The sequence below is a fragment of the Schistocerca americana genome, chromosome 5, assembly GCF_021461395.2.
Source record: "Schistocerca americana isolate TAMUIC-IGC-003095 chromosome 5, iqSchAmer2.1, whole genome shotgun sequence".
NCBI classification, from domain to species: domain Eukaryota; kingdom Metazoa; phylum Arthropoda; class Insecta; order Orthoptera; family Acrididae; genus Schistocerca; species Schistocerca americana.
The window spans coordinates 308,412,310-308,428,382 of record NC_060123.1 but is presented as its reverse complement, the minus strand read 5'-3'; the positions used below and the strand labels follow the sequence as shown (position 1 = coordinate 308,428,382).

The window sequence follows — 16,073 nt, the reverse complement described above, 5'->3', positions numbered from 1 at the left end:
TGGGGAACAAATAACCCTCACAGCGACGGTGTATTCGTGTTTAAGTAAACAGCTTTTGTGGAAACAAGTAAACAGTCGAAAAGCTTCGTAGGCTATAACGGCGGATTTTGCCACGAGCGACCACTTAGAGTTTATGACACCACAACATCAGATTCCAGATGTTCTGTCTTTCAGTTTTAGCACATTTCTCGTACATATTCGTGAAAAATTTCAACTCCAGCAGTATCAAGCGTTGTGTCATTCCTCTCGTGGTTACAAGAGCTTTCGAACGCTGCTAAAAAACAGTGCACCGTTCCATCCAAATAACACACATTTGCTTCGATATTTAGTTTGATATGAGAGTTGGGATTAAGCAAACAAGTAAATTATGTGCCCCTCTGCTTACTGTAATTTGCAGAAAACCTTGTTGTCATACCTCGAACCGTTCGTAGGGGTGTAAGTTTTAAATGTTTCAGCCTGCATATTATTAGTAATATCACATTGCGTCAACTGTTACATGAAATCTATCTTCTGCAAATCTTCACTGCAGTAATGTGCATCAAGTGCTCTAAACCGATTTTCTGTTTGATGATCTGTGGTTACAGCAGCCTAGAATTTATCATAAGCATCTCAGTGTACTGCATGTTTATATGTTTTGTCACAAGTTTATTATCACCTTTGGAAGGGTAACATACCTACCTTTTGTCGACTTACTCCACTTACACGAGGAGCGTTTCGCTTAGGTATGGCCAGCCGCGGTGGCCGAGCGGTTCTAGGTGCTTCAGTCCGGAGCCGCGCTGCTGCTACGGTCGCAGGTTCGAATCCTGCCTCGGGCATGGATGTGTGTGATGTCCTTAGGTTAGTTAGGTTTAAGTAGTTCTAAGTCTAGGGGACTGATGACCTCAGATGTTAAGTCCCATAGGGCTTAGAGCCATTTGAACCATTTGCTTAGGTATGTGGAATTAACATTAGCGTATCTCTTATACTGCTGCAACAAATATTTACGAAAAGACCGCGAGCCGAATCGCCGTCTGGGTAGGGGGTCATGGTGCTTGGTTCCTGTTTGAGCCAGGAACATAGGATAACAAGTTCTTGTTGTAGCAGAGCCCAGCGGCCGTTTGTATAGCCTTTAGAACATCTGTCTTTTGTAGCTGCGTTACAGTATATTAAGCAAGATTTGAACGACGAACAGGAGCTGGCGTCCAGGCAATTTGTGCGCATCTATTAGTCCCTTTTGCAAAAGATTTTAATTGGGCTGAAATTAACGATCAGCTAATGGTACCATTTGCATATGCACCATTCCTATTTTGCGTTCAAACACAATCACCCTTGTAGGGATTTTACGTGCATAAACAGTCATCCTTAAATAAATCCGGACTGGAGCGAGACTGGTGGTTCAGATTTGGTCCACCGGTGTATAGGACGTTGGTGTAAGACAAGATTTAACCGTTTTAAAAAAACCTTGCTCCGTTTGGATTTTAAGTGTAAAAAAAAAGGCTGGGAACTTTTCGAAGCTAGCCACTTCTATGTCTCAAACTTTGCACGAAGGCAGCTAAATGTATATAATATACTCAAAATAAAACTTTTTATCCAGTAATCTTTATCTTGAGCTGAACGCACGAAAACGGATTAGAGAGAATCAAATAAATGAAAATGCATTTTTACGATGAAATCTAAAACTCGCTTTCAAAAATTTACCTTCATTCGGATTTTACGTACAAAAAGAAAAAAGAAAAAGTTTAGTGAGGTTTTCTTACGCGCGCTGATTCTGTGTTTCAGACTCGGCCGAATCGGTTCAAATTTTGTAAGAAGGTAGACAATTACATGTAATCCACGGTCGTCCTGTTGTTTTGTGAAAGCTTTATCGATTGCCACGATACAGTGGTCTAAAGTTGCACATAAAATGCACTTAAAATCCGGTATTGAGCGAATCGCACGTGCTGAGACTTTTGAGAATGATGCAGACAATAGTAAAAAAATTTATTCATGTAATTATAAAAAGCGTTTGCAAAAATCTTTCGTCGTTCGGGTCTTACACGTGAAAAATCACACATTAGCACGTGAAACTGTGGTTCGTAGAAATACGTTGCATTTTAAGCGCTGCATTTGGATATAATTTAAAAAGAAAGGGTTATTACAGTTGATTATCATCTCTTTGTTTATACGTTAAAGATTTTATTCACCAGTGGCTTAAAAATCATCAAAAAATCTTTGAACGTGAAAAACAATGTATGTACCAAATCTGACTTACGCCCACTTCCTGTCTGACCGGCTCTTTAAAGCTTTATCGATGACCACGCAAACAATTTAACTCGAAAATTGCTATAAAAATAATTGCCAAAAAAGGTCACTTATTTCTAACCGATAGAAAATGTTTTACTGCGTTTTCCTGAGACACTATTCTGGTATCTTGTGGACAATTTATTTTCGGTCAAAACAAGCTTAAGTTTGTCGGTTTTCGTATAGGGTTGAAAAGCTGATAGTATTTTGTCGCGCGTGCATCGTTTCGCAATTGTCCTGCTTATTTCAGCCAATCATACTCATACTTAATTCGGATTGGCTGTTGCAACATTTCGTACCAAATTTATTCTCGTGAGTTTTTCTAGCGGCGTTCACCTGCTTAGCCGAGTGGTACCGGCACATTAGCTCAGCGCCTTCGGTCAGAGGGTTGGCTGCCCTCTAATAAAAAACTGAGTGTACAGATCGACGGTGAAGTTTAACTGGCGTCATGGGACGTCCGCCCCGAACAAATGCAATGAACAATAACGAACTAAATGAGATCAGAAATAAAAGAAAAGGAGTGGTTACGTGCTTGCCTCCCATGCAGCGGACCCGGGTTCGATTCCCAGCCGGGTTGGTGATTTTCTCCGCTCGTGGACTGGGTGTTGTTTTGTCTTCGTCGTAATTTCAGCCTCATCACCGGCACGCAAGTCGCCCAATGTGGCGTCGACTGAAATAAGACTTGTACTTGGCGGCCGATCTTCCCCGAATGGGGCCTCCGGCTCATTTCATTTCTAACGGCGATTTCTTAATTTTCAGTATTTATTATTGTATACTTTCAATAAACAATGACAAGAATTTTAAGGTAAGAAATAATAGAAAGATATACACTTTTCACTAGTTTATAATTTGTTGCGCAAATCGTTCGCTTGCGAAATAAGCTATTGAGTAAATTTATCTACGTATTTGCATACATTGTTATCATAAACTTCGCACAGTATTTAATATTTCGCTCGGTACCGTATTTATGTTTGCTATTTTTAATGCAATGTATTACAGTCTCAAACGTATATTAATAAAATGTGACTATAAAACAAAAAGTAAAAGGAAAAGTAAAGTCCTCAATTCTGTGCTCAAAATCCGGTAGATTCGCCAGCCTTAGCAAACAGTATAATATGGCTGAAGAGCATACGTATAATAGCTAAAAAAGTTTTTTTTTGGGGGGGGGGGGGGGAGGGGGAGGGGAGGGGGGATAAAATTTCTGAAGGTGTGGGGGCTCTAAAACATTTTTTTTTAGTTTCTGGATGGAGGGGGGGGGGATTGATTTTCTTTCAAAGCGACCCCCTGTTACATGTATGGTGAGGGATGTAAGAACAGACAGAGACAAATTTGTGCGCTTCTGGAGAGTGGGATGCGTCTACAGTAGGAAGTATCTGAGAATGGGGGTGCATTTACGATAGAAAGTATCCCAGAATGGGTGCATCCTATACTTTGATGACACATTGTGTCATATTGCACGACATAGCAAATGCCATGTTGGATGACATGGTGGCATGTGTCAATGTTTGAAGCTGCCAGATAAGTCGCAAGGTTAGTTCCCTTCTTTAATCCCTAACTCCGCCCAGGACATATTCGCCTTTCTTCGCGCATTTTCTTTCTGGTAGATCTGTGGAACGAATACTACAATCGACTTCTGCAGACTGGAGGGCCGATAAAACGAATTTCTCGATAAATATAACTTGTTGCCATATTGCCTACGGAAACTTCTATGAATCTAAGAATCCTTTTGTGTTTTGGTAGACTCGATAAATCCAAGCTATTGTGATGACAAATCGCACCACAAGCACTCCATTAATCAAAAGTCGGTGGCTAACTAACCTCGTTAGTCAGAGTTGTTTCGTCGTTTGTTCAGATAATCGTTTGGTCATTCTTCTCTTCGCCACACTACTTCGTTTTCTCAACAATGCATAACTAACCACAATATATAAATCAGTTGTAAAAATTACTTCGAAGAAGAACGGATGTTCGACTTTCGTGGAGAAGAAGCATATTACTGGGCCCGTGGAATGTGGAGTGAAACAGAAAGTTGTAACGAAAAAATTCTCGCTTCTGGAAAAATATGGTAAGGAAGGAGGAAGCGGGACCGTCAAGGTGAGTTCTCTCTTATTAAAGAACGCTTTTTGAAATGGCTTACTCATTGTGCTAAACATACCTGTCAGAGGTTATAGGTAAGGAAAAAAGCTTAAGTAATTCCCTGTTAGTCTGGACATTTAAGGAAAAGCCACAAGTGAGAAGAGGCTCATTAATTTAAAAATAAAAAAACTTTCGTTTTTTAAGAAGGTTTATGAAGAAAATATGCCGATGACACAGTTTTAAGTACGGAAAAATGAATGAAATCGAAGCTTTTCGTGTATTTTCGTGAATATTTGTGTGCCCTCTGGTTGAAATGTTAAAACAAATTTAAAAATAATAAAGCGAGCAAAAGCATTTTTAGTTCGTGTTCTAGTTGTTACCTTCTGCTCACCTATTTGAGGACAAACGCATGTTATTGATATTACGGTACTATTGTACTTGTATTCTTATTTCGACTTTTTCCAGATTGCATCTTGATCACACTAACAAGTATTAAATCGAACGCTCAGTTATTCAAATTTTTTTAAGCCTCTTGAGCTTCAATTAACCGAGGTTTAACCTTGATTCACATGTCCATAACATATTTCAAAACTCCTAAAAATATTTCCTTATTACAGCCAGCTTCAGTCTTCATGCCATCATCAGATTTCGTAAAACATTTAAAACAGTTTACACAGCGATATAAAACCTGTGCTCTCGTAAGTCACTATTGCGATGCAGCAAAATATTTTTATATACACTACACGACAACAGTGACGTACGATGGATTTTATACCATTTGGAGAGTGGCAATGGAAAATGTTCTGAGTGCCAAACTGAATTTGTTAGGAGAATGAAAAACCAATGTATCTGTTTACAAGTAACTGATTTGCAACCGAAAAATTGAGAAGGTGCTCTGATACCAAAGAATTATGCTGTTCACCGAATCACTGCAAAACAATCAGACACATTGGAAGAAAAATACTTTCTCAGTAACGTATTAAGTGCCATACCAAGGAACTCACTGGCTCTAAGTGTCACTAAGAAAGTTTTACAAGCTGATTCTTGCAAAGAAGAAAACAGCAACCAACCACTTAACAGAACTAGTTATTTACACAAATATCGCCGTTGCCGGTTTCGAACCGAAAGGCTCATCTTCAGACGGCTGTTAAGGTTTATATTTCATTTGTTGTTGTTGTTTACGTTAATTGTAGGCCGTTTTTCTGCAACACCTAATGGAAACAACTACATAAATAAATAAACGTCCGTCCGCTGAAGATTGATTGTCCAGTCGGTTCGAAACCGGTAACGGTGCTATTTGTGTTAATAAATAGCGCTATTAACAGTGGCTGGTTGCTTTTTTCTTCTTTGCAAGAATCATTTTGTATTCTGTATTCAGTCACGATCTCAGAAATGTCAGTTCTCGATAAAATAGGAAGAAGAAAGTTTTCGTTGCAAGTGTCACTGCTACTGAGGCAGTACGTTGTATTTGTGATAATACAAGTAGACACAGCATTTAATTATTAACTACTAGAACCTCTTCCCACATCTTTTAAATTTTGGAACTCCAGAGGGAAGCACAGCTTGGCACAAAGAACATTCCCCGTCTGTTGTTTGAAAGACTGTATCCATGTTATGACACCTGGATCAAGTCTAGCAATACGCAACAGAGAGCCGAGAATGCAACAGACTATATTAATGCAACTTTACCGATGTGTAGAGGGGGAAAAACAGTGCAACACGTTCCTTTTTGTTTGACTCCACTTTTAAGGGCTGAAACAGACCTCGAAATGTAATTTGGCATTTTAGGTTTAGGGGGAATTTCTTCTTAACGATATGTAAAAAACATTTTGCACATAGAAGTTGATACGTAATCAATGTTCTTGAAAACTATAATCAACTTTTGTAATAATTTGAAATTCTGCAAAATGCCCCATCACCATAATTAATTTTGAAAAATGAAAACTTTTGTTACGACATAAATTAATGGTGGCTGTGTAGTTTGCAAAATTTCTAATTATTTCAAAAGTTGATCACACGCTTTTCAAGTACGTTGACTGCATATTAACTGTTTTTAGTGCGTCATCGTTTCTAAGATATTCCCACTAAAGCCGAAAAGTCAGTTTACCTTTCGGCGTGTTCTTTATCTCTTAAAAGTAAAATTGGACACAAACAGAAAAATAGGTCCTGCACTATCTTTCACTCTCTACACACCGACCAAGTTTCACGAATATGGTTTATTGACACTCGGGAATGTTACCTTGTTAGATTTTTTTTCATTTCCATTCTTCATTTGATATTCTACATCTACATGGATACTCTGCAAATCACATTTAAGTGCCTGGCAGAGGCTTCATCGAACCACCATCACAATTCTCTGCTATTCCAATCTCGTATAGCGCGCAGGAAGAATGAACACCTTTTTCATGAGAAGATTCCGTCGCAACGAAAAACGCCTTTCTTTTTATGATGTCCATCCCAAATCTTGTATCATTTCTGTGACACTCTCTCCCATATTTCGCGATAGTACAAAACGTGCTGCCTTTCTTTGAACTTTTTCGATGTACTCAGTCAGTCCTACCTGGTAAGGATCTCAGACCGGGCAACAGTATTCTAAAGTGGACGGACAAGCGTAGTGTAGGCAGTCTCCTTAGTTGGTCTGCTACATTTTCTAAGTGTCCTGCCAATAAAACGCAGTCTTGGGTTAGCCTTCCCCACAACATTGTGTGTTCCTTCCAATCTAAATTGTTCGTAATTGTAATACCTAGGTATTTAGTTGAGTTTACGACTTTTAGATTAGACTGATTTATCGTGTAACCGAAGTTTAACGAGTTCCTTTTAGCAGTCATATGGATGACCTCACACTTTTCATTATTTAAGGTCAACTGCCACTTTTCGCACCATTCCGATATTTCTTCTAAATCGTTTTTCAGTCTGTTTTGATCTTCTGATGACTTTATTAGTCGATAAACGATAGCGTCCACTGCAAACAACCGAAGACGGCTGCTCAGATTGTCTCCGAAATCGTTTGTATAGATAAGGAACAGCAAAGGGCCTATAACACTACCTTGGGGAACGCCAGAAATCACTTCTGTTTTACTCGATGACATTCCGTCAATTACTGCGAACTGTGACCTCTTTGACAGGAAATCACAGATCCAGTCACATAACTGAGACGACATTCCATAAGCACGCAATTTCACTACGAGCCGCTTGTGTGATACAGTGTCAAAAGCCTTCTGGAGATCCAGAAATACGGAATCGATCTGAAATCCCTCGTCAATATGTAACGTCTCCTGGCAAAACACACATTATATGTGGTAAAAAAAAGGAGAAAAGAATAATTGAACTGGATGATTGTAATTGCGTGGACAATGATTGTGTGAACTTCATGTAATAAAGAGAAACCATTATGTGTCATATTTTATACTTGTATAGAATTATGTACCTTTTTTTTAAAAAAAAATAATGTCTGCGTCGGCGAGTACTGAAACCGCCACAGACGATGATTATTAAATATCAAGCAAAGATGAGAATAAGTCACAACGAGTGTAAATAGTAGTGACCGAAGATAAATTTCTGTGTCGTCTTCTTGAAGTTGCGTGAGTAGGAAGAGCCTGTGACGTTATATTGTACGCTTGTGTAGCATTCTTTTGTCAAGATTGAGAGACGTGCGCCATTAGGTACTGATTTGTAAAGGTGTGTAATAATTTAATGTGTTTAGATGTTTTGAATAGAGTTACTTAGTGAAAACTTGCATTATGATTTGTAATAAGCTTGCCTGGTATTTTATCCCATCCTTTTAAGACATTTTCAGCTATTTAAATATTATTCGCTCTACGAACGAACGAGCCGCTGCCGCGGCGCATTCAAACCGCAAAGAAGCGGGCAGGTAATAGTGAACTAAAATTATTTCTTTCATCTTCGGAACTGCAGGGCAGCAGCAGATTTTATTATGTGTTTTACAGGTGGACGTGGGCTGCGGATGATATATTACTAACAGTGCAGAAACATAAATGAAATCTTGCTGTGTGTAGGTCTGGTCTGGCAAACATTATAGTAAAAACATCTTTTTCTCTGATAATAGTCTCATGTTCTCGTGTTAGTCGTGGTATTTATTGGTGTTTTACTGTTAACAAAAATCCACTGCAAAATTTTGATGTGAACAAATATTGCGTACTGTAACATCAGTATTGATAACGAAATAATTTTGAGTAACTGTAAAGTAAGGAAGATATGTTGAACTTTATGGCGAGTTACAGCAACGAAAAAATGTTCCTTTAATAGAAAGCCAGATCCAGAATAATAAGAACATAATATAATTTGTTTTGTTAAAATTTGATGATCGAAAGAAAGTCACAGCACAGCATCCCTAAAAAGTATTTCAGGGCTCTTTTCGTAGCAAAATATTTTATCCTATATATTAGTTGCTACGCGAGCAATAATAAAACAAAGCAGAGAGCCAGCGAAAAATAGCACTGAGCACTTCATGTGAATAGAGAGCTAGTTGTGTTTCACAGGAAGGATGTTTTCTAAACCCACGTTGACTGTTTTTATGTCGCCATTTATGCCGTTTTAAATATCTTAAGATACCGGATAACGGTTGAAGACAAACCGATTGTAATGAGGAAGCTTTTTTATGCTCTTGACGATGAACTGTGAAGTTTTGAAATACCTTCAGAGAATGTGTTAGCAAAGAAGAGACTATGAGGATAAAATCAGAGAGATTAGAGCCCACACATAAGCATACCGACAATCCTTCTTTTCACGAACAATACGAGATTAGAATAGAAGGGAGAACCGATAGAGGTACTCAAGGTACCCTCCGCCACACACCGTCAGGTGGCTTGCGTAATATGGCTGTAGATGTAGAAAGATGCACTTACCGTTTTGGAAGTGATGCACGAGTCGTTGAGGTACAGGTGGTGCGTCTCCCAGCGACGCAGGAACTTGGAGCTGAGGATCTTGCTGATGACGGTGCGCGTGTGGTTGAGGTAGCACACCTGCAGGTCGCCCTCGCGCACCAACTTGAACCGCGGACCGGCGGCCGCTGCGCTCGGCGCGGCTCCGGCTAGCGCGGGACTCGACGCCACCTTCATAAGGGGCGGCGGCAGCGTCGTCTGCGCGACCGGAGACAGCGGCGGCGACGGAGACCGGGATTCGGACGACGAGCACGACGGGGACGCCCCGGCGTCGTCGCCTTCGTCGTCGTCGTCGTCGCCGCCGCAAGCCGAGGACGACGCCCGCGGGGGCGGCGTCGACGGGGGGGCGCTGCGGCCGCTGGCGTCGCTGCGCGGGGAGTCGCCACCCCCGCAGCTGGGGGGCCGCTCCTCCGCCTCCGTCAGCGCCGCCTGCGACTCGCGCTGGCTGCCGCCCCCGCGCCGGTCGCCGCCCCCGTCCAGCCCGCCGGCGGCGGCGCCGCGGCGGAACGTGTTGGAGAAGCAGAACATGAGCGCGACGACGCAGCGCGACACCCTGCCCAGCACGGATCGGGGGCCCGCCGAGGCGACCGGCTGCGCCGACTTGGCGCACATGCAAACGCGACGCTGCGTGCGCTCGCCGTTTGCGTTAGGCTCGACGCATGGCTGCCGGCACGAGCAGTGCCCGCCGCCCTTCCTCAGGATCCACCAGCGCCGCTCCGCCTCCTTGCTGCTACGCGATAGCGCCGTTCTGCCCGTTACTGTCAACCCTCCCAACACGACGCAACACCTTTCCCCTGCCAAAAGTCACCGTCTAAATCGGCGTCAAATTGCGTAAAGTCCTCTTCGTACAAGGTGTCAAGAACACAGTCACTACGCCGGTAACACCACAAGTCCAATGATCGACGACCGTTGAACCCACTGTTTACAAAACGACTGTCACGCCAATCGGTCCTCGTATCCTGCCGCAGCACACATTCCCGCGTAGCACATTACCAACGAAAACCGCGCGGGGAGAACGCCAGCCGGCTAGTACGCAGCGCGCGTGGCCACCACACTCGACATCGCACGCTCGCGAGTCGGGGTGCGTCTATCGCGCGCGGTACCACCGCCGACCGCACTGCTCGGCTTGGCGCCGACTTCTGACAACAAACACAGCCGGGCTCAGCGGCGCGCATGCTCTCTTCGTACTGCGCCTTTCGATTGTTATACGCTCGGCGCCTGTGACAGCGCGGACATCTAGCGGTGGCCGGGCGCACTTCTTGTTGGAACAGCCGTGCCGAGCGGCGCGCACTGGCAGTAGCATTGCAGTTGCGGCAGAACTGGAAGGACTTCGCATTTCCGACACTGTCATTCGACTGAGCATTTCAGCTAGCAGCTTAAGTACAATCCCTCACAGAGAACGGCGGAAACGCTACAGGGACGGCTCTCATTTTTCTCTCAGGTACCTCTCAAAGTCACTGCAGAGCAGCTCAGCAAAATCGAGCTGTCGGAACATGTTTTACTGCCGATTCTTATCAACCGATCAACGCACCTGAAGAAAAGCTGTTGCTGAACATAGTTTCGGTTCATATAATGGTTCCGGCCCGGAAAATTGTATTCAGATCTCTAACAAGGAGAACAAGGCACGTGCCATAACCTGATTACCGAGAAACTCAGTGGAAGAGAAGCCAAAATAGGAGAACATGTGCCCCGGCTTATCCGTAAAAACTCGACCGTTTCTCAGGTAACGACTGTCAAAGATCTCAATGTAATTAAAATGTCTTTCAGCGGACGACAAGCTCAATCCAACTGGTGCCTTTCACTTTTGCGTCCCGTGTTGGAAACCTGATAAATGTTTTTGTTTTATTTTATTTTTCCATTCATCTACCACCTCCATAGAACGTTTCTACATGAGTGTTTCTTACCTAGTTTACGGGATACAGGGGCATACGTTAATTGTAAAATTATGATAGACGTGTGTACGTTGTTTTCAAGGGGTTACAATCTTTTTAGATCCTCATATTCTTATATTTGATTCTTACGTCAAGTCTCAATTCTTATATTTTGTTCGAATATCCATCGTTCAGGAAGATTTGGTGCATTTCTTTGGATGGTATCGATCGTAGAAACGTTCGAAAATTAGAAATTCCGAACACACAAGCACAGATTTGCCACCACGTTCTCCCGACCTAGCGCCATGCGATTTTTTCCTTTGAGGTTTCATCAAGGATCGTGTGTACGTTCCTCCACTACCAACAGACCTCCCTGAATTAAGAAACCGGATTGAAGCAGCTGTTGCTACAATCATTGAAGACACACAAAACGTTTGGAAAGAACTCGGCTATTGATTTGATGTATGCCGTGTGGCAAATGGTGCCCACATTGAACATTTATAAGGTTCTTGGTAAAACTGTTTGAGTTGCTCTTTCATTTTTACATATCATTTATAACTGTAAGTTTAATATAATAAATGTTATAAAGCGTGGAAATCCAGATATTCATTTATAAACACCTTGTACAATTAGTAGAAGAATAACGACAACGTTACTTCAGTATATGTATATATATAAACGTTCGTGCAGTAATCTTCTACAGGCATGCGTAGATAAATGAAAAACAAAAATAGTGTGAAGCCGCAATTCTTACCACTGTGCCACCGCTTCGGGTGCATGATTTACTTGATAAAGGGCATATAAAGTACCCCGAAAATTCTGAGCGTCCTTTTCTCGGAAACAATCGAATATCTACGTAGGTCCGTTTCGAGAAAATTTTTCCACACAAGCGACTTATCTTTGGGTGCCCCCACCCATCCCATTTTCCCCCGTACACTTTCATCCGTGTCACTTTTTGCTGCTAATTGTGATACGCACTGTAAATCAATCTTTCACTTGGACGCCCCTGCTGCCCCTCAGCTTGGTTCCCCGGGCGGTGGCTTGTGTTGGTACGTCTTAAATCGGTCCTGTATCTACGGATAAGTCAGGACACGTTTTCGTTTATTTTGAGTCCCCTTCCACTGAGCGATTTTTCAGGGTATTGGGTTATGGCACTTGTCCTATTCTTCTCGTAGATGTACACAAATTTTTACGTTTCCACATTGCAGAATGGCCAATGGCCTCGCCGCAGTGGTAACACCGGTTCCCGTCAGATCACCGATGTTAAGCGCTGTCGGGCTGGGCTAGCACTTGGATGGGTGACCATCCGGTCTGCCGAGTCCTGTTGGCAAGCGGGGTGCACTCAGCCCTTGTGAAGCAAACTGAGGAGCTACTTGACTGAGAAATAGCGGCTCCGGTCTCGGAAACTGACATACGGCCGAGAGAGCGGTGTGCTGACCACATGCCCCTCCATATCCGCATCCAGTGACACCTGTGGGCTGAGGATGACACGGCGACCGGTAGGTACCGTTGGGCCTTCATGGCCTGTTCGGGAGGAGAGAGAGAGAGAGAGAGAGAGAGAGAGAGAGAGAGAGAGAGACATTGCAGAATGTTCAGTATAATGGACGGCAGTTCCATCTACCGCAACAGAGTTGAGTAGTGCGGTGGTTAAGTCGCTTGACACGCATTTGGGAGAAGCGGGGTTTAATCTTTTAACTGACACAAGTACTACAATTAACACTAGTGTTAAACGATGTTTAGTACTTCATTTACTATAAACAACGGATCGAATGGGTATTAATACAATTCTGTTCAGAAAAAATAGAACACCTTAAACGAGTAGAGATAGACCGCTCGTATTCACAGGACATGTCCATTAATATGTTCTGCAGAAGTGAATAGCATTTCAGTCACGCCGGTTCAGCATGTGTCCTGTTGTCTAGTAAGCACATAGTGCGCCATGGCCCCTGATAACTTGTTCCAAACGTAATGGCATCGACGAATGTAAGGCGCGAATGGCGTCGCATGGTATAGCCATCCATGCTGCATTCACCTGGTTCCAAAGTTCGTTTGTGTGGTTGGCACTGGGTCACAGTGCTGCACCCGTCGTTTCACCATATCCCACACATTTTCGATTGGGGACACGTCTGGTGATCTGGCTAGCCAGTGGAAAAGTTTGACATCCTGTGACGCCAAGAAGGCACGTGTTGGTGCTGCAGCATGTGGTCGCTCATTGTGTTGCTGAAAAAATGGCGTACGGGGTGTTCCACAGAAAGGGTATCGCTATGGATGTCATTGACGTAGGTCACACTGGTCACAGTGCCCTGCACACGCACCAGCTGTGATTTGTGGTTGTACCCAATAGCTCCCCACACCATAAGGCCACGAGTTGGCGCTATTTGTCTTGTGCGAATGCGGTCACTGTAATGCCGCTCCCCTGTCTGCGGCGAACCAAAATGCGGCCATCATTTTCAGACAAACAGAATCTGGGTTCGTCCGAAAACACTATCTGATACCATTCCTGTCCCCAGTGACGTCGTGCCATACATCACTGCCGTCTAGCATGTGACTGCACATTCGTCAAAGATAAGCGGAGAAGTGGACGACGCGCACGTAAACCATGTCGTAATAAATGGCAACGCGCTGTCACCCCTATTAGTGTACGATGTGTCACACTGTAGCCGGCCGTAGTGGCCGAGCGGTTCTAGGCTCTACAGTCGCGCGACCACTACGGTCGCAGGTCGGAATCCTGCCTCGGGCATGGATGTGTGTGATGTCCTTAGGTTAGTTAGGTTTAAGTAGTTCTAAGTTCTAGGGGACTGATGACCTCAGAAGTTAAGTCCCATAGTGCTCAGAGCCATTTGAACCATTTTTTGTTACACTGTAACGCCAGAGGCTAGGAGGAGGCAGATCTGTCCTGCAATGCCGTTCGGATGGGGTATTGATCATCTCGGGGGGTGGGAGGTCTGGGTGGCGCTCCCTGACCCATCTTGTCGTGTTCTACGGCCTTCTATGAACCATTCTGCACAAACCCGTTGCACCGCCGAAACGCTTCGTCCCACACGAGCAGCAGTTTCTCAGATGGATGCATCAGTTCCCTCACGCCACCAATGCGCCCTCTTTCAAACTCACTGATTTGACGGTTGGCGCATGCGTCTGAGAGGCAACCTGCACGCCTGCATAGCGACAACGAGAGCTGCAGGCACATTTTACCGATAGGTGGTGTTGCGCCGCCATATCGATGTTGACCTTGAACCCCTGGGCCGACATGGTTCAAATGCTAATCATTTCTGCAAAACATGCTAAGCCAGATGTCCTGTGAACGTTTTATCTCTAGTCATTCATCGCGTTCTGTATTTTTTTTCTGAACATGGGTGTATATTCACTACAGTTTCTATGATAAACATGAATACCATTTTTATGTTTCCAAGTCGTTAGAGCTGGGATATCAGCGAACAAGTGAGCTACGGCGTGCATATTTACCGATGGCCTTTGAGGCACCCTCCTTCAAAGCTGGTTTTGTGTTCAGGCAGCAGTTGTCACATGTGGATTTACTCTTTTGATATCTTCCTGTTCAGTGTGTGTAACGTCCCCTTAGAAAAATTTATGAATTACTATGCCAATAAACCCCTTACGTTATTTGATTTTCAAACAGCTGAGCAGAACTGAACCTACTCAGACATTTCCCTCTTTACTTATTCTGATCAACACTAAACTGACAAACAATAATTTTCGCGCAACGCAATCTGACTTTCAATAATCCCTACAAAAGAATGGCTCTGACTAACAATAACCTATACCTTTCATGAATCACTTACTTCGCAAAAATCTTCGTTGCTCGAACTACTGCAATACAGCGTGCGCCAATACAGCCAGCTAAATAAAAGATTCTAACTACTGAAGGCACTAACTACTGATAGGCATAGCTAGCAAATGAAAGATTTTGATAGAGAACAAACAATGTATTTGCCTTAATAATATTCAAAACTCATATATATATATATATATATATATATATATATATATATATATATATATATATAAAGGGTGTCCCAGCTATCTTGTCCACCCAAAATATCTCTGGAACAATAACAGCTATTGGAAAACGACTTTCACCGGTATCAATGTAGGGCTGGGGCCCATGAATGTACATATTTGGAAACATTCTAAAACGAAAGCATATGTGTTTTTTAACACAAACTTATGTTTTTTTAAATGGACCTCCTGTATTTTTTCTTCGGCAATCCTTAGCATAACAAAGCACATACACAATGGCGTTGATTGCATCGCAATATTCCCATTATATCCCGAGATATTGAGACGTGAAGTTGAGGCTTGAAACACCCGACATGCGCTGCTAGCGCACGTCCTGAGGCTCAGGCGTGAACCCCATGCTGCCCGTAATCCCGATGTGATTGACATGTGTAATCACACCTCCATACTTATCAAGAGGTCCGAAACAAATAATACGGTCTGCTACCATCAACTCTCATAAGCACACAATGGTTTCCCTCTTGCACGTTTTACGTATCTACGTACACAATATGAACCAGTACCGATCGGTGTACACCCGTCAGGTTGTCTTATTTATCCTGCACACCCAAAATAAGGTTTATCTAATGCGTTATATGACCCATTGTGCCTGTAGCGCAGGGCCTGGCTCTACCTAGTCAAGTGTCCAACGTAGTTCCCACTACTGCCACAGTTACCAATTCGCCTTGTTTATGATTTGCGACCCATGCAAACTCCTGTACTCCACCACCCTCCGATCATCCCATTTGTTGTTGCTTTGGCGTGCAGTAAACCGCTTGTCAGTGTAGTCGTGCATCAGAGTAATCTGGTGACGGCACGGAGGTAGTACACATTGTGAATAAACGTTGTGTTGTGGAACTTATACTGTACAGTATAATGTACACACATGAAGATATGGTAGAAATGCTGCTGATCTATGGAGAATGTACGTTGACGGGAAATACGTAATGAGATTGTT

At 43.2% G+C, this 16,073-nt stretch overlaps 1 protein-coding gene and 1 pseudogene across 1 annotated transcript in view; one reads left to right on the top strand and one right to left on the bottom strand.

The window, feature by feature from the left end:
* The window catches only part of LOC124616334 (C-Maf-inducing protein-like), a 949,846-nt gene extending 940,001 nt beyond the window's left edge, over window positions 1–9,845 (bottom strand). Inside the window, exon 1 of the mRNA XM_047144641.1 lies at window positions 9,198–9,845. Coding sequence (XP_047000597.1) covers window positions 9,198–9,845 — 648 coding nt within the window. The remainder of the gene's footprint in view (window positions 1–9,197) is intronic.
* Window positions 9,846–12,316: 2,471 nt separating this feature from the next.
* On the top strand, window positions 12,317–12,434 carry LOC124617329 (annotated as a pseudogene).
* The last annotated feature ends 3,639 nt before the right edge of the window (window positions 12,435–16,073 follow it).